This window comes from Aspergillus foveolatus (genome assembly GCF_047715535.1).
Source record: "Aspergillus foveolatus strain CBS 279.81 unplaced genomic scaffold BDW70scaffold_13, whole genome shotgun sequence".
Lineage (NCBI taxonomy): Eukaryota > Fungi > Ascomycota > Eurotiomycetes > Eurotiales > Aspergillaceae > Aspergillus > Aspergillus foveolatus.
In genome coordinates, this window is record NW_027396077.1 from 67,030 (window position 1) to 84,505 (window position 17,476).

The 17,476-nt window shown below is 51.2% G+C and overlaps 7 protein-coding genes across 7 annotated transcripts; 3 read left to right on the forward strand and 4 right to left on the reverse strand.

Moving 5' to 3' along the window:
- Nucleotides 1–382: 382 nt before the first annotated feature.
- Nucleotides 383–3,103, forward strand: admB (ADAM family of metalloprotease ADM-B; the record flags this gene model as incomplete). The annotated part of the gene is made up of 1 exon (XM_073741976.1): nucleotides 383–3,103. The coding sequence occupies one exon, from the start codon at nucleotides 383–385 to the stop codon at nucleotides 2,858–2,860; it is 2,478 nt and encodes an 825-aa protein (XP_073597752.1). The 3' UTR covers nucleotides 2,861–3,103.
- Nucleotides 3,104–3,437: 334 nt separating this feature from the next.
- BDW70DRAFT_132528 (uncharacterized protein) lies at nucleotides 3,438–3,799 on the reverse strand (the record flags this gene model as incomplete). The annotated part of the gene is made up of 1 exon (XM_073736176.1): nucleotides 3,438–3,799. A coding segment is annotated over exon 1 (157 nt), but the record flags the coding sequence as incomplete, so codon positions are not given.
- Nucleotides 3,438–4,642, reverse strand: cdc31 (putative cell division control protein Cdc31). The gene is made up of 2 exons (XM_073736177.1): nucleotides 4,218–4,642; nucleotides 3,438–4,149 (listed from the first exon to the last, which is right to left on the reverse strand). The coding sequence occupies exons 1-2, from the start codon at nucleotides 4,488–4,490 to the stop codon at nucleotides 3,664–3,666; spliced, it is 759 nt and encodes a 252-aa protein (XP_073597753.1). The 5' UTR covers nucleotides 4,491–4,642; the 3' UTR covers nucleotides 3,438–3,663.
- Nucleotides 4,643–4,791: 149 nt separating this feature from the next.
- Nucleotides 4,792–6,618, reverse strand: BDW70DRAFT_132530 (ssDNA-dependent ATPase MGS1). The gene has a single exon (XM_073736178.1). The coding sequence runs from the start codon at nucleotides 6,517–6,519 to the stop codon at nucleotides 4,933–4,935; it is 1,587 nt and encodes a 528-aa protein (XP_073597755.1). The 5' UTR covers nucleotides 6,520–6,618; the 3' UTR covers nucleotides 4,792–4,932.
- A 636-nt stretch (nucleotides 6,619–7,254) lies between these two features.
- BDW70DRAFT_158190 (kynurenine--oxoglutarate transaminase) lies at nucleotides 7,255–8,949 on the forward strand (the record flags this gene model as incomplete). The annotated part of the gene is made up of 9 exons (XM_073740479.1): nucleotides 7,255–7,328; nucleotides 7,381–7,449; nucleotides 7,507–7,591; nucleotides 7,648–7,753; nucleotides 7,800–7,872; nucleotides 7,919–8,072; nucleotides 8,122–8,135; nucleotides 8,182–8,605; nucleotides 8,659–8,949. The coding sequence occupies 9 exons, from the start codon at nucleotides 7,255–7,257 to the stop codon at nucleotides 8,947–8,949; spliced, it is 1,290 nt and encodes a 429-aa protein (XP_073597756.1).
- A 347-nt stretch (nucleotides 8,950–9,296) lies between these two features.
- On the reverse strand, nucleotides 9,297–12,461 carry BDW70DRAFT_166391 (uncharacterized protein; the record flags this gene model as incomplete). The annotated part of the gene is made up of 4 exons (XM_073741977.1): nucleotides 9,297–10,912; nucleotides 10,980–11,108; nucleotides 11,172–11,996; nucleotides 12,104–12,461. 4 exons carry the CDS (start codon nucleotides 12,459–12,461, stop codon nucleotides 9,360–9,362), a joined length of 2,865 nt encoding a protein of 954 aa, XP_073597757.1. The 3' UTR covers nucleotides 9,297–9,359.
- A 2,125-nt stretch (nucleotides 12,462–14,586) lies between these two features.
- prm1 (pheromone-regulated protein PRM1) lies at nucleotides 14,587–17,270 on the forward strand. Its single transcript, XM_073741978.1, has one exon. The coding sequence runs from the start codon at nucleotides 14,807–14,809 to the stop codon at nucleotides 17,024–17,026; it is 2,220 nt and encodes a 739-aa protein (XP_073597758.1). The 5' UTR covers nucleotides 14,587–14,806; the 3' UTR covers nucleotides 17,027–17,270.
- The last annotated feature ends 206 nt before the right edge of the window (nucleotides 17,271–17,476 follow it).

The following is a 17,476-nucleotide window of genomic DNA, read 5'->3' on the forward strand; positions in this document are numbered from 1 at the left end:
ATTCAAGCGGAGTCGAAAGCAGCCGCAAGTGTGTCAGGGTGCTGAACATAGCTGTTTCATTCTTTTGGGACCCGTGGAGAGCCGAGCTGAGTCGGTTCTTTGTTCTTTCGCTGTTGCCTGGTATTCGGTCTTGGTATGCGATGAATCAGACAAGCGCACTGGATTTATTCATTCGCCCCTTTTCGTGGACCCTCTTTGGATTCTTCAGTCAAATTCTGTCGTTTGGAAATAATCACTGATTCTACTACTGCGGCCGTTCGTTTCAATCACCGGCCATGAGGCTCATCAACCCGGTACTGCCGCTAATTGTTGGCGTACTTTCGCTGTTTACAGACAGCGTACTAGGTAAGTTTTCGGAACCATTGTACGAATCGCTTCGACCATGCTTACTAGAGATGAAGCCCGATCACAGACGCCTAACGCTATCCGACGAGTTTCCTCCCTTGAGCAGCCGGCGATCAACGCGCCGTCCAGAACCGACCGCGTTGACCATCTTTCACATTTTGATATCACTTTTACGATAAGGGACAAGAAGCAGCGGATAAAACTTGAGCTAGAACCGAACTATGATATTCTTGCCGACGATGCTTATGTGCAGTATCTTGGGGCGGACGGTAAAGTTCATACAGAAGAGCCTATCGCGCGAGACAAACACAAGGTCTTCAAGGGGCGAACCCTGATAGGACGAGGAAAAGGACAAGGGATGTGGGAGCCTGTTGGGTGGACAAGGATATACGTGAAAGAAGACGGACCTCGGCCACTCTTTGAGGGTGTCTTCAATATCCGTGGTGACAATCACCATGTCCAGTTGCAATCGACTTATCTTCAGAGAAAGCGTCCTCAGGATGTTGACATTCCTAGACAGGACGGAGAGTATATGGTGTTTTACCGTGACTCGGACATGCTACGAGCCGAAACTCCTGCACGTGCGGATCTCAAACGGTCCCTGTCCACGGACGACTCGCACGAACTCGAGTCGCGCTGGGACACGGTTGGCTCTACTTGCCAGGCCGACAAACTTGATTTCAATTCGGATCCCAACCACCCTGTCCTCCACTCTTTCACCGAGACAAAAAGCAACTGGGCCTCGATGCCAATGGTCGATCTTTTTGGCCTAGGCTTCAGCAAACGAGACGATATCAACACTGTGACTGGAAACGGCGGTGGAGTTAACTTGCAAGCGACAATCGGCGATACAAGTGGCTGCCCAAGTACGAAAAAAGTGGCTTTGGTCGGTGTTGCTACAGACTGCTCATTCTGGGAGAAATTCGATGGCAGGGACGACATTCAGCAGTCAGTGGTCAGCATGGTCAATAGCGCCTCAGACGTTTTTGAGAGCTCTTTCAACATTTCGCTCGGCTTGCGGAACTTGACGATCACAGACAGAGAGTGCACAGAGACCTCGTCTGCCGTACAATGGAATATGCCGTGCTCGCAAGGCAACATCACCCAGCGACTAGATTTGTTCTCTGACTGGCGCGGGGAGCAATCGGATGATAACGCCTACTGGACCTTAATGACTGACTGCAACACGGGTGCGGAGGTTGGACTGGCTTGGCTAGGCCAGCTATGCAACAATAAAGCTTCGGGGTCAGTCAGCGGGACTAACGTTGTTGTCTCTACTGGTGCTGCTGGATGGCAGATCTTCGCCCATGAATCTGGCCATACCTTCGGAGCGGTTCACGATTGCACATCCCAAACGTGCAGCCAGAACCAACAATCCTCGTCTACCCAATCAGGATGCTGTCCGTTGAGCACATCAACCTGTGACGCCGGCGGAGACTACATCATGAACCCAAGCACCAGCTCAGACGTCACCAAGTTTTCACAATGCACAATCGGCAACGTCTGCTCCGCGCTTGGTCGCAACACGGTCAATTCGGAATGTCTTTCAGACAACAAGGGCATTGTCACCATCGCCGGTGCGCAATGCGGCAACGGCATTGTTGAAGAAGGCGAAGACTGCGACTGCGGCGGCTCCGAAGGCTGCGGCGACAACAAGTGCTGCGACGCAAGCACCTGCAAATTTACTGAAGGTTCCGTCTGCGACGACGCAAACGACGGCTGCTGCACCTCCTGCCAATTCTCCTCTGCAGACACCGTCTGCCGCGCCAGCACTGGCGTATGCGACATTGAAGAAAAATGCACTGGCAACTCTTCAACTTGCCCAACAGACACTTACAAAGCCGACGGCGACTCCTGTGGCAACGGACTCCAATGTGCTAGCGGCCAATGTACCAGCCGCGACGAGCAATGTCGGACCATGCTCTCCTCGGAAATCGGCAGTAACGATACAACTGCCTGCGACGATAGCAAATTCCCCTCCTGCCAGATCTACTGCTCTGTCTCAGGGGGGTCAAGCTTCGGTGTGATCCAATGCATGACCAACTCGCAGAATTACATTGACGGCACGCCCTGCGAGAACGGTGGGCGGTGTCGTAGCGGCATCTGCGAGGGCGGGAAGTCCTGGCTTGAGGCGCACAAGAATATCATCATTCCTGTTGTTGCGGGCGTTGGCGGTCTCATCCTCCTAGCTATCTTGGTCTGCCTCTTCAGACGGTGCAGGAGGACCAGGTATACAATGAAACCTATACCACCTGTTGCCACTGCGTACAGCCCCTGGCCACGCCAAATGCCGCCTCAACCGCAACAGACCCCAATGCGAAGACTAAGTCGATCGCCGGGATCAGGATACGGCCAGGTTCCGCAGGCTCCCTATCCGAGTCCGTACGGACACTATCCTGGCCCCGGACCTCAGCGAGGACCAGGGCCCATACCATCTCCTCATCCTGGTTATTCTGGCCCGGGAATGTATGAAGATCCGCCGCCAGGGTATACGCCGACGGTGCGGTATGCGTAGAGAACTTTCTGGAGCTGAAAGGCATAGATTTTTTGTTTATTTGTTTTCGATTATAATGTCGATTGTATATAGCATAATACGGGCTGGGTTTGGCGTGCGCGGGTATCGATCCTGGAGTATGATGGAGGTTCACTGCATTTACTTTTCTTGCCACTTCTTGGGTACTTCTGCATACTGTCTTTGGTCATAATCGGAGGTTTTCGATCATACTTCATATAAATCATCTCATTCCTCCCCTTTCCTTCTTAGATAATGAAATACGACGGCTTTTACATTTCTTGGCATTAACGCATTTGCTCAACTACGCGTACTCATGCCTGCCATGATTCTTTCCTGGCCAATCTGCGAGATAAAGCTTACATATATCGCAGTATTCCACGCAAGCGCCCTTGTCCTGAAAACCATTTTCTTCACTCCTCCTAGTACTTCAAAAGATGGCTATGTGCAAGCAGTCGCTCTGTGTCCAGCGCTCTCTGTCTACTTCAGTCTAAGATGGTTGAGTCAACCACGATTATTCTCACCTACAGCCCACTGGGTAATGATTCAATTGGAGGCAGCAATGTACTGGTCAATCCAAGATTCCTAAACCTGTAGGAAGGCTAAACGCTTACATCCGCGGTGACAACCAAAATATAGCACGGCAAGTAAACAATATCCAGTCAATCGGCGCCCACCAATGCCCAGGAAGAACAACATCAAGCTCAGAGTACAGACAAACGATAGAGAATAACCCCATTTCCAAGACATTGGATGCATATTGACACCTGTGATATATGGTCGTATCACAAAACTCGAATTGGACCTCACTGCCAACAGATACTCACGAAAGCCTCCCTCGTCACACCGCCAACGCCCTCAAGGTCAAACTCCTCAATCATCGCACGAAGCTCCTCCTCTTCCAGGCCCGTCTCTCCTAGTTCCCGCGCGACACGGCGCAGATCCTCCAGGTCGATATACCCTTTCCCACCCTCGTCGAAAAGCTCAAACGCTCGGAGGATCTCGTCCCGCGGGTCTCGCTCGAGGATTTTCACCGCCGTTACTGCTTGGAATGCAGAAAGTGGCATCAACAGGTTAGATGGATGCTGGGGATTCGTAGTTGGAGCCGTTTTGGGCTGTTGTTGGGATTGTTGCGCTGCGGCTTGCTGTTGGACCTGAGGACGTGGGACACCGTACGTCGTTAGGAGGGAGATGAGTTCTTGTTTCGGGAGAGTGAAGCCAAGGGCGCGGAATGCCACACGGAGTTCATGGTAGTCTAGATGTCGGTCGCGATCGAGATCGAAGAGGGTGAACTAGCAGGAAGAATCAGTTAGTGCTCCGGTAAGAACCGCGGTCAATTGGGCTATACGGGAAGACGTACAGCTTCATTGATTTCCTCGCGCTGCTCCTCCGTTAACCGGTTTAACGGATTCGATTCTTGTGAAGGATTATGTGTTTGCGCATGTACTTGTTGCTGAGGTGCTTGCTGGGTTGACTTAGCGGCGTCAGGCGCGAACTCGCTCTGGGTCGCTCCTAGTCCACGACGAGAAAATGAAGAAGCGCTAAAAGGAATCGCATTCTGATTCATTGATCGGTCAGGGAGTTTGCCTGTATTATAGGAGCGCGACCCGAACGGTTGGCCGGATGAGGCCATGGCGAAAGGCCCGATGTTGTTGCGGCGTTGACGCAGGAGCAACAACAATCGAGTGTAGAGAGCAGGAAAAGCGTTAGAGTAAGCCGCGGTAGCCTAGACTCGAGCTGGGGAGATTCTGAGCAGAGCGGGTGGGGAGTGAGGGGTGATCGTCTAGATCTTTGTATCTTTGTCTTTTGTTTGCGTTGCCAGGCAGTTCTGACGCTGAGACGCGACGCGGAGCGGTGGCCCCAGCGGCTTTTAATTGGCCAGGGCCCTTCTATGCAACGCTCGTTCGTACAATGAGTCGAGTACTATTATATTTGAATACTATAGACTGAAACTGGTTGATTGGACAGTAGCAGCTTTATTTGCAAGATATGGGTATCAGTGTACATGAAGCAAGGGCAAATCCATTGCTGCTGAAACAGCGCGATTCGACTCATGAATAACATGTGCCAACAAGTCACTTCCTAGACTCTAGATCAGGATCAATCTGCGTCCCAAGGTCCAAGTCTTCCAAGAACTTGCGGTCTTGCAACTTCTCTGGAAGATAGTCCTGCACCACCTTGCCATCCTTAAAGTTCGGATTGTACTTATACTCCTTTCCGTATCCCAATTCCTTCATCAACCGTGTAGGTGCATTGCGCAAATGAATCGGAATGGGAAGACCTGCAATTCCAGGCTCGGACAGAGCCGCGAAAGCGTTATTAAGGCCTCGATAGGCACGAGTGCTCTTAGGAGACAGCGCCATAGCTACTGTAGCATGTGCGAGATTGATCCGCGCTTCGGGAAGACCTATCTTCTCCACCGCGGCATGCGTTGAGATAGCAAGGGTCAACATGCTATTATCAGCCAAGCCTATATCTTCAGACGCGACAACTATCAGGCGCCGGGCAATATACAGAGGATCCTCTCCCGACTGTATCATGCGGGCAAGGTAGTACAGCGCTGCATCCGGATCGCTGCCCCGGATGGACTTGTGGAAGGCAGAAATAGTGTCATAGTGCTGGTCGCCTGCGCGGTCGTAGACAAGCGTTTTAGTCAGCGCTCGTTTTATCTCATCTTTGCTGATCCCTGGCCGTTTCGAAAGGTTCATCCCCAATTCTAAAAGGTTGAGGGATGTGCGGGCATCTCCGTCGGCAAATTTAGCTAAGTAATCGAGCAACTCGTCGTCCACTAGGGCAGATGGCGAGTAGTTCGGCCCTTCAGTCTTTAAGGCACGGTTTAGAATCGATCTAATGTCCTCGTCGGTGAGCTTTGATAGAGTAAAAGTTCTGCATCTGGAGAGCAGCGCATTTTGCACTTTGAATGAGGGGTTCTCCGTCGTCGCCCCGATCAGCGTAACCTGTCCGCTCTCGACAGGGCCCAGAAACACATCTTGTTGGGACTTTGAGAAACGGTGGATCTCATCGCAGAAGATGATGGTCTTCCGCCCCGTTAATCCGAGCTCGCTCTTTGCATCGGCAAATATCTTCTTGCACTCCGCAACCCCGGTGCTGGTACTATTAATCTCCACGAATCTACTTCCAACCATGGATGCAATAACACGTGCAATCGTTGTCTTTCCAGTTCCCGGCCCTCCCCATAAAATCATACTTGGCACTCGATCCTCCTCGATAAGACCCCGCAGTACACCGGTTGGGCCTACGAGCTCCTGACCACATACTTCGTCGAGCGTTCGGGGCCGCATACGCTCGGCTAGCGGCGCGGCTCTCTGGAATGCATTGACCTTGGGTTTCTTCGGAACTGGTTCTGAAGCTTCGTCTGCTTGTAGGCGAGCGGCAGTATCATCCAGTCCGCCATTCTGCGTTACCGGTCTCTTGCCACTGGGGTTACGGAGGGGGGACGCAACGGAGTGAGTATCGCGCTTAGTGGAGGCTTTTTTCGTGGACGACGGTTGAAAGAAAGCTGGGACGGGCGCTTTTTGGGACGGTGAAGGATCGCTGGAGCTGGATGTGGGCTCTTCGATGAATTGCTGGCAGTCCGAGTCAATGTGGTCATTGATCTTGAGCGATGAGACTGGTTTCGAACAAATCGGACAAGATACCATGGTTTCAATCACCGACAGTCGACCTGTGTGCCAGACCAGGGCGCTGGGATGACAAATTCATGAGTATCATGAAAAAAAACGTTGAATGCATCGGAGTTGATAGATCAGTCTTGCTGACGCGTGTGGACGCGTCTAGATAGATTAGTCACGTACTGTAGGCTCGTATTGTGCCTTGGTGCCTGATTCCTTCAGCTACCCAGCCAGTCGATAGAGAGATTAAACCTATATCGCACCCTTCAAATCCTCGATTGAACTGCCGGTTAATCTCTGTGTACTACAGTATGCATAGTATCAACTGTGGGTTTTATATCGAGCCTGAGTGATAAACCAAAAACAGGTCTAGGCGCGCAAAGTCAGCACTTGGACATTCACCGTATTCACAATTATCAGATGTCGTCATTCAAGCAGGATATTCCTCATCGAGGTTATTCAGGCCTGTTATCAGACGGATTGTAGTGCAGTGAATGTCTCCAAGCCTTGGATTAGGGCTCCGATATAGACCGGAACGATAGACCGCGGATGTCGCAAGCGGGATGATTCATTCTCCAACCTCCGTCCCTCAGTTACATTTTGCCCCTCTTTCACCCTTTGCCCCTCTTACTATTCTCTATGCTCTCGAGTTCTCGTTCTTCTGCCACGCTCCTTAAATCCTTCAACTCATCGAGTCTTCTTTCCTGCTTCCCAAGGTCAAGACTCAGCCTCCGCATCCCAAGGTTCCAATTCGGAGTAAGAGCGATGTCGGCCACCACAGCTCGTTCGGACCCGTTCAAGCCTGCGGCGCGGGTTGCAGGTCAACGACAGGATGTTTGGTATGGAATCTGCGTTCAATGCATGTTGAGGATCAATCTGACTGGCTTCTAGGTCCATTGTCAACGAAGCCGCTGCGGCTTCTCCAGTCCAGCCTATCGTGAACATGGGACAAGGATTCTTGTGAGTGAGCCGGATTCTCAAAACCAGCAGAGAAATGCTAACCGCCTTATTCGCTAGCGGATACAACCCGCCGCAGTTCGCCCTGGATGCCGCGAAGGCTGCCCTCGACCGCGTCGACTGCAATCAATACTCGCCGACGAAGGTACATCTTATTTCAGAACCAGAACTGTGATGGAACTCCGGCTTACCGTTATATAGGGCCGCCCACGGCTCAAGAAAGCTCTCGCCGACGCGTACTCGCCCTTTTTTGGGCGCCAGCTAAACCCCGATACCGAAGTCACAATCACTACCGGCGCAAACGAGGGTGAGGTTATCTACACTGGATATGGGACACGAGCTGACTTGATAAGGCATGTTGAGTGCTTTCATGGGGTTCATTGAACAAGGAGATGAGGTTATCATTTTCGAACCCTTCTTCGACCAGTCAGTCTGGACGCTCCGATGCTTCTGCCTATCTAACAGTCTGTAGGTATATCAGCAACATTGAAATGCCCGGCGGCACTATTCGATACGTCCCTCTGCAGCCTCCTAAGGATGGAGCCATCAAAACGTTACCTGCGTCCGAATGGAGCATTGATTTTGACGAGTTGGAAAGAACGATAAACCCTAAGACTAAGATGATTGTGAGTTCCTGATTGCAAACCAGACGCTCAGATTCTAATGCGGTTCAAGGTCCTCAATTCCCCGTAAGCCTCCATTTCTCGCGGTCAAAATTGAGCGCTAATGAAATAGTCATAATCCTGTTGGGAAGGTTTTCTCGCGCGATGAACTCGAACGCATCGGTGACCTTGCCGTGAAGCACAACCTCATCATCCTCTCCGACGAGGTCTACGACCGTCTTTACTATGTCCCGTTCACCAGAATTGCCACCATGAAGCCAGAGTACTACGAGCGGACGCTCACCGTCGGCTCCGCTGGCAAAGCCTTCTACGCCACCGGCTGGCGTGTCGGCTACCTGATCGGACCCGAGCACTTGATCAAGTACGTTGCCGGTGCTCACACCCGCATCTGCTACAGCAGTGTGTCTCCTCTGCAAGAGGCAGCGGCCGTTGCTTTTGAGGAGGCAGACAAGCAAGGCTTCTGGGACCAGAGCCGAGAAGAGATGAAGGGGAAGATGGAGCGGTTCTGCGAGGTCTTTGATGAGCTTAACATTCCTGTACGTCCCCATTCTTATCCTTTGGGGTGTGTTTAATTACTGACTTTTATTAGTATTCTGACCCCGAAGGTGGCTACTTCGTGCTCGCTAACATGGCCTCTGTCAAGCTCCCAGAGGGCTACCCCTTCCCTCCTCACGTTGCGAGCCGGCCGCGCGACTTTAAGCTCTGCTGGTTCCTTATCCATGAAGTCGGCGTGGCTGCCATTCCTCCGACGGAATTCTATACCGATGCCAACGCACATATCGCCGAGGACTACCTCCGCTTTGCAGTTTGCAAGGAGGATGATGTCCTCGAGACGGCGAAGAAAAGACTTCGTGGGCTGAAGAAGTATATCGTGCGGTAAATCTGATGATTTCGGAATTCCTTATCTCGTATTCATCATTTTATTGAAGCTACAACTACCATATAGAGTATATTTCACACTCTTAATTCGTTTAGCTGGATTATCGGATATTAAGAGGCTGAAAATGAAATCAATTTGATAGACCGGTGGTACCTAAGGTGGTACCTAAAGTACAATTCTTTTTGAAAGGAAAAGAAATGTTATGCTGGTATGCTAGATATAATTGATAAACATTGAATAACAGAAATCTGGGAAGGCCTCAACATGAGGTCCAAAGTACTTACACATATCCCAACTGCAATCAAATCCAACTCCGCCATGTCACAGATTCCGAGGTGTGGATTCGTCCAACATCCATCCATATCAGTCATTTGAAATATTCCAGCTTGGACGGACTAGAAAAAGAAGACTCAGCAAGTCACCCCTTCAATGTCCATATCCCCGGCCCCCGCACCATCCCAACCGTCCCCGCGGCAGTAAATCTTACGATCCTCTTCCTCAACTCCGAAGTGTCCATCTTCCTCCAGGAAACCCTTCCCGATCATACGCTCCAACGCATTCGTTACAGTGGGATGAGTAATGCGTGCCGCTCTAAGAATCCAGTAACTGCTCTCAAGCTCTTCAATGCGCATCTTGTGTCCCCCACCACTGCGCTGGCCGAGCAAGGGCTTGTATTCGGAGCGGCAGACTTCATCCGTGCAAAAGCGCCGGCTGCGACCGGTCCAGTCCGTAGGGCAGGCATGACGTTTACCGGTTATGCAGGGCTGGATTGTGATGGCAAATTCCTTGTTCATTTGGTATTTCAAGGAGGATTCGATAGATAACAAAGGATTGGCGGGGGAGTCGTTGATTGTGGAGCGGATGTGGTCGCGGATGAGACGGTAAAGGTAGTCAGTTATGGCAGGGTTTTCGATGGTCACTTTATACCCAGTTATATAAAAGCCTTCGGGGCAGAGGGCATGGGAGGAGTTGGAGGGAGACAAACCAAAAAGCACCGCAGCAAGTACTCGCCGGAAGCGATCGCGCTCCTGCGCGTCCTCAAAGCGCACAACATGGATAATCCTACTTGAACACCTCAGCTTCACCTTCTCCTTGTCGTTATCACTCTTCTTCAGCGCCTCCTTATTCACCATGTCCACCCAGTCACTGAAGATGAAGTAATCTCCCTCACGGTGGTTCATATTGAAGTGTACTGCCTGCCGGTGGCGCTCGGGAGTATCAAAACCATACAGACACGGAATTAACGGCGGAGCCTCCCTAACGTCTCTCGGAATGGTGGAATCCTTGCATGGATACGTGAAAACAGCCTGTCCGCAGATCGGCCAGTGTGCCTTGATATCCTGTAGCAGATGTGCGCGCGAGCAGTACCGGGTTTCTGAGTAGGGGCCACACTTGGGACAGATTACGGTTGCTCCGTCCCAGAGGTTGCAACGGGCAGAACAGCCTATTTTGGCGCACTGAAAGCCGTGGCTGTCGAGTTGCCAGAAGAAGTTTGAGGGCTTCTTGGACGTTATCTTGCCGCGGCCGCGGTGTTCAATGTCCGTTGTAGAACTTGAGATAGTGCGGCTGGAGATTGAGGCGGACGGAGAGGGATGCGCGTGGTTGCTTATCACTTGGGACGATAATCCAGAGGCAGAGGCAGAAGTAGGAGGGGCTGGGCCGGTGACAATGCCTGCTGCCCTACCTCCGCCCTTGTCCTTGGTGCGGTGGTCACTTGAGGGTGCAGAGGCAGCTATAGTGGTCCGAGGAGTTGATGCGGATGCGCTGGGCGTCCAGGCCGTTGAGTTTGATGCTGTGCCACTGGACCTTGGAGTCGAGGCACGGAGAACAGGAGACTCACTGCCGGCAGTGGGGACGCTGTCGTGCTGAATTTCGCCTTCTATAAGGACTGAAAGCTTCTCAATCTTAGGGCTTATGTGTTTGACGGAGCTCTGCCCAAAGGGCGAGGTTGACGGTTTGGAATCTAGCCATGCGGTGTCAGCATATCTCACATGTTATGTGTTCCGAAACAGGGACATGGAAAGACTGACGTTCGGTCCCTGTCGGAATCTTGGGCTCTCCAGCCACGGCATTTTCAGCGTCTGTGGTCTTCTGCGTAGCAGAAAGCTCAGGTGAAGATGGCTCTGCCAGCTCAGACGGCGAGCTAGTGGTTCCCGAATCTATAAAAATGGTGTCAGTACGTCTTTTTCATTACGGAACGAGAGCAGAGGATGGGAACTGACTTCTGGGCTCTGTGTGGGCTTTGTGTTCTTCGGTCTGCGCTTTGCCAGGCTCAGCATGCTTTTGCACAGGTAAGGACTCAGCTAAAGGCAGTATCGCATCTTTGTCCGAGCAAGGTTTGGGCTCCTCAGTGACAGCTTTGCTAGCGTCGGTGCTCTTCTGCTCCAGAGATGACTCTATCGAAGGTGGTCTTGCATCATTGCTTGGAGAATTTTCGGCTTCATCAGTCGCGTTATCAGCCGTATGGGCCTTCATCTGAACAGAGGGATGCTCCGATGGAGAGAGTGTTGCATTGTTATCTGAGGCTTCAGTCTCCAATGCCTCGCCGCGTTGCTTGCCTTTGCCCTTGTCGGTGTCATTAGGATATTGGTCACTAATCAACTGTTCCTCTGCAGCAAGGCCAGCTTCATCGCAATCCTGTGAGGTACCTTTCTCACGCAGGGGAATTTCGGCGCTGTTATCCTTCTCAGAGGCCTCTGAGAGTTCGCCAGCCTGCTCCTCGACAGTAGCACTGTTCCCGGTATCATTCTTCGCAGACGCTCTCGAATATTCGCCATGTTCCTCGACGGAAACGTTCTTACCCTTCTTCTTGCCCTTAGACTTGTTCTTCTTGCGCTTGTCAGATATGAAGTCGAGGAGGCTCGCCTTCATGAAGGCCATGGTTCCTTCAGAGGCCGCGCCTGGGGTATCTTCAGCAGAGGCAAAAGTCTTGTTCTCAGTCGAAGATTGCAAGTATGCCTGAGAAGGCGGACTAGGATCAGAGGAACCACTAAGTGTTCGAGCTCGAAGGAGGTAAATTGCTTCGGTGTGAGTTTGAAAGTCGTTGGCTGGTTTTGTGTTAACACAAAAATGTGAGCATTGGTCTCGTAGAGTAGAGAATGACTGAGGGGAGATAAGAGAACGACATGGGTCGGCGAAAAGTATCACTTCTTACCAGTGTTATTACCTGCAGACGCACTTTCATTATCACCGTGACTGGCAATCTGACTCTGACTCGAACTCGGAAGTGAATGGCTTCTCTTCCTCAAGCGTGCGGCTTCAGAAGGGCGGGATCCGATCTGGTCCCCGGGGCGACTGGATGCATAGTGAAATTCATCTTTCCCTTCACATTCACTCTCCAGAGGACTGGGCTGCACTGAAGGCTCTTCGAACTTCGACGTAACTTCCGGAGACGCGGGGCACTCTGGGCTCGCCTTCAACTGGTTCTTATTGCGTACATTGCCCTTCTTTCCGGCCTTTTTACCACTACGCAAGGGCACGGCGTGACTGGAGGTTTTCTTGTGAGGAGCCATTTGCACGTTCAGTCTGATGCAATACAATGAGCTTGATGTTTTGACCTCTGTGAATAAGCGGTAAGTAGAAAGGACATACCTAAGACTCCAGAACAACGTATTGAGCTGACTTGTCAGTAAGAGAACGAGGATGAGAACGAAGTTTGCTATCGAAGACGAGTTGGGGCCTTTTTTGATGCTTGTCTTGCTGCGTTTCGTTCTTCTTTGCGCTGTAACTCAGGTAAACCTTGGGGTTTGAAAGAAGAGGAATGTGTAGAGGATGAATGAAAGGGCGAGAAGTTTTATTATAAGTTGACTGCTCATCGCCATGGCGATGATGGTGTGATGATTGTGCTGTTTCTGATACAAAAGTGGCACTGAACAGTACGACTTACATAGAATACAGCAAGGAAAGGCACATTGTTGTGAATGGGAGACCACTGGCTAACATTGCTTTTCATATCAGATATTACTCTTTGTGAGTGTTTGTGCTTAACTTTTCTATGGATTGTCTGGCGGCATAGAAAGGAACTCCAGGCCTTTGCATATCGATTCCCTGACCGGGAAAAGGCCTCTTAGACTGTGCTCTGATGGCAGGAGGTATGTTTGAAGACGAATAACCACGCAAGGACTGACATTATATATCTACAGGCAGGTCTTTGCTCCGCATTTCGTCCATATCGAGCCGACTACATCTCCAGGTCCGGAGCCTAGGAGGCTTGAACGCTTTACCATGTTTTCCAGGCTGGTCTAGCATATTTGCGCCTCATTAATCGACCGGGGTACATGGGAAGTCGGTTTGGATCAGCCAGTAAGGCAGCAAACATATTCTGTGGTGGAAAACATAGTCGACGAAATAGCGGGCAACCTGAGGGTGACCGAATAATCAGTGACTGACGCATTAGAGAGGCATCCGTCAGTTTGACAAAGCATATGACACGACAGATACATGCCCACCAGATCCTACGATATGCAGAGAATACATTCTACGGACAGTGGAATCTACGTCGGAGGTCTCTTGGTCAGCGGCTTGCTGGTCACCGTATGTGAGCAGAGGCTGGTGGACGGAATTAGGACACAGGTCTGCCTAGATACGTACCTTCAAAAGAAGCAACTACCCAAACAGCTTTGCAGCTGCGGAGAGAGATGCTCTCGTTAACAATTTGGATTTCGTTATGGGGATTGCCGTGGTAGGCCGTAAACAAGTGAACAATAGTTGAAGCACTTCAGAAACATATATTGCAAAACGGAGCGCTGAAACCCATTAGCATACCACCTAAGAATTACTCGATCAAAGCCCCAAACATCATCACTAGATTTCAAAATAAGCCCTACACAGAAGAAGTCTCATTTGATAAGTTAGACAATGAAGATGTGTCTCCGTTGTCTTTGTTTGGCTCATCACGTGCCGTCCTCTTGTATCTCCATCTCTCTCCACCTTTTCCACCCCCACTACGGTCAGGCATCTCGATCCCATTCCTCACATCAAAACGTGTCTAATTATACCCAGCATAAGAGCTGTTGACTAAAGTTTTAGCAATTGCTTATCAGCCAAGGAATGGCCCGCTGCTTGGTCTGCGGCAGTCCAGCGGCAACTGAAGCAACAAGCGCCTCAGTCATGAATGCCTCAAAGAAGACCCGAAGAGACTCGACAAATAACTGTCCTTGAAAGAAAACGTATGTGGAGAGCTCAGTTTCACTGAGATCCTGTCCTCGGCTGGCGCCGTTGCGGAGATCGAGGGATTGGACGACGAAGCTGCGCTCTAAGCGCCCACGACATGGCTATATTTGGCCTCGCAAGCGTTCTGCAGAAATCCAGTTTGCCCTACCCACTGGTGTCACTGGCTGGATAACACCAGAAACTTCGCGCGAGATGAAACGTACCAAGGACGAGATCGATGTTTACTCAGTGTTTGGGTGGCTTCGGAAACCGTCTATTGCTTGGTATGAATAGACTACCTTTTGTCTGAATGACCACTTGCCCAATGGAAGCCTATTTTTGTCTTCAATGCACTCTTTTCTACACATTGCCTTGCATTCAATAAATGGGGGATACCCCCGTTGCTGCTGTTCCCCCGTCTTATTGTTCTGCTCTTTTCTCCCTTTCCTATTTGGGCCGACTAACACTACGCTCACTTGCTATTCATTTCGATAGATTTCATGCGGTATGGATTCTCAATAGATTGCGTCTCGAATATATCCTACGACATAGGTGCTGCTGGCCAGCTTTTATTTTCTTTTTTTTTTGTCCCGAGAGACCTATTTTTCTCCCTCCGCGGTTATCAGTCTTTAACGCTTGACATTGTACTCGATCAACACACTATTTCCTTCCTCGACACCGGTGCTATACCGGATTCTATCTCGCCATGGTCTTCTCAAGATCCGCTCGTTCTATATTCCCTCTTCTCCCTCCCTATGGGGCCCATGATCCGCAAGGAGGGCGCGCTGTTCCGTTACAACCAGACGACATTACACCATATATGGGCTTGCGAGCACGCCTGTCACAGATATGGATGAACCGATGGACCATCCTCCTACTCCTGGTGCTTGTCAGAGTCCTGATCGCAATTGCCAGTCTTAACACAAACATGGATTCTGCCAGACGCGAGGCTTTGTCCGCATGTACCTCTGTCGAATCCATGGGCAGCGCCATGGCCTCGATGCCTCACTACTCAGCCCGCGGCATCAACGAACTCACAGCTTCTGGCGTGGAGACCGCGGTCAGCGCCCTTAAGACCATGCTCACACTAGTCGTATCAGGCGTGGAGGAGCTTATTGTGTTCTTCATCAAGATGATGTACCAGACATATCTCTGCCTCATTACAATGGCTGTTCGTGGCACGGTCGACGTCGGAGTTGGGCTCCTGAAAGATGCCAGCGACTTCCTGAACTCGACAATCAAGAGTATCGGCGAAGGCATCAGTGACGCAACAGAGACATTCGAGGATGGCCTCAACAAATTCATCGATGGAATCAATGTCGTCGGAAGTGTCTTTGGCGGAGACGAGGTCCCCGACTTAGATCTCTCAAGCTTCATCGAAGACCTCGAAAACGCCCAGCTTCCATCCTCAATCGACGATGGCCTCGACAAGCTCAATGACTCGGTACCGACCTTCGACGAAGTCAGCGAGTTCGTAGAGAATATCATCCGTACACCCTTTGATGAAGTCAAAAAGCTCATCAACGAATCCATGGGAACATTCAACTTCGACCGGGACACCCTACCTGTTCCCGCAAAGAAGCAACTCAGTTTCTGCAAAGGCAGCGACGGTATTGACTCGTTCTTCGACAACGTCTCCGACATTGCCGACACCGCTAAAAAGGTCTTCATCGCTGTACTCGTCATCGCTGCCGTCCTTGTCTGCTTCCCCATGGCATGGCAAGAAATTCGCCGCTGGCGCGCCCAAAAGGAACGCTCCCAGCTTGTCCGCAAGGAAGCGCATGACCCCATGGATGTCGTCTATATAGTCTCGAGACCCTACTCGGCCGCAGCAGGAATCAAGGCCGCCAGCCGCTTCAGCAACAGCCGGCGTCAGATTCTAGTCCGCTGGGTCATCGCCTACGCCACCTCCCCGTCAGCCCTCTTTGTCCTATCCCTCGCCATAGCCGGCCTCTTCGCCTGCCTCTGCCAATATCTCCTCCTCCGAGCCGTCGAAGAGGCCGTCCCTGAACTCTCCGCCGAAGTGGGCGCCTTTGCTGACAAAGTCGTCGCATCACTCGACAATACCTCCGCCGAGTGGGCGCTCAGCGCAAACAGCGCCATCGGCGATATAAACACAGAACTCAACGATAAGGTCTTTGGCTGGGTGAACTCCACCACAACAGGCGTGAACGATACGCTCAACACTTTCGTGGATAGAACGACTGGCGTCCTAAACGATACATTCGGCGGAACCCTCCTCTACGACCCCCTAAAGGACGTGTTCGACTGCCTCATCGGTCTCAAGATCGCGGGTATTCAGCGCGGTCTAACATGGGTGCACGACAACGCACATATCGATTTCCCGGAACTCAGCAACGACACGTTTTCGCGCGGCGCAGCAGAAAGCCTCTCAGACGACGACAGCTCAGAGAGCTTTCTCTCTGACGCGGGCGCCTCAACCTCGAACAAGATCACCGAGGTCGTCTTCCGCGTCACCAGCGCAATTGAGTCCGGCATAGCCACGGAGGCCCTCATCTCCGGCGCTATCCTGCTCATCTGGTTCCTAAACCTGCTTTTCGGCCTCATTCGTGCTCTCTCACTTTTCAAATCCCACGATCGAAATCGCGGCGATGGAGGTCCCGGCCCTGCTGCAAACTTAGACCCTAACGACGGCTTCTCAGACGTTCCTCTCACAGCCATTCCAAATCCCAACACAACTGCCCGTTCTACCGCTGACTCGCAATCTCACTCTCAACCGGTCCCTGAGTACGAGCCGCCGAGCCGGAATTTCGCAGCCGCTGGTCCGCCCGCGTCAGTGACAGCGCAGACAACCTACGAAGACGAGAAACTGGGGTTTGCGGGGCAGAGGCGGAACGCGCTAAAGGTTTCTGTTGTTGATGCGCGCGCGAGCAGTTATCCGGAATTTGGGGATGAGAAGCGGTGAAATGACTACCAGAGTCTAACTAGCTGACTGGACTGTGGATGAGGTAGTCGGTCTCTGCGTCCTTAACTTTTTCTTCTTTGCTTTTTCCATCTTATATATTCATTCACCCTGTGTATTGGTCGTACGATGGCGCTGGAGCATAGCACAAGCATATATTTTTAGCGTTGACCACTATTGTCGCATACCATAGCTATGTAGCAAACACTATCTAGAGAATAATAAGCCAATGTATCAATATGCAAGAAGCAGAATTCAACCATGTGCTTTCGTTTAACGTCAGTCAGGATAATCTTACGTTACAAGTCCAGCTGTACTTCCATATATGATACTTGACCCTTGGCTCCGAACTAGTATTCGACTACGCTTCTCCTCTCACCAGTCTAACCAGTGCTCACTGCAGACACGGGCTATTACAGTGTCCGTAATACTTAGTACAAAGAAAGATTAGAG

Excerpts from the sequence above, each read along its gene's own strand:
- cdc31 (XM_073736177.1), bottom strand. The coding sequence starts at position 4,490 with ATGGCCTCATCCGGCCAACCGTTCGGGTCGCGCTCCTATAATACAGGC. Across the intron at positions 4,150-4,217 it reads GCGAGGAAATCAATGAAGCT|TTCACCCTCTTCGATCTCGA; the intron begins GTACGTCTTCCC and ends TCTTCCTGCTAG.
- BDW70DRAFT_132530 (XM_073736178.1), bottom strand. The coding sequence starts at position 6,519 with ATGGTATCTTGTCCGATTTGTTCGAAACCAGTCTCATCGCTCAAGATC.
- prm1 (XM_073741978.1), top strand. The coding sequence starts at position 14,807 with ATGGTCTTCTCAAGATCCGCTCGTTCTATATTCCCTCTTCTCCCTCCC.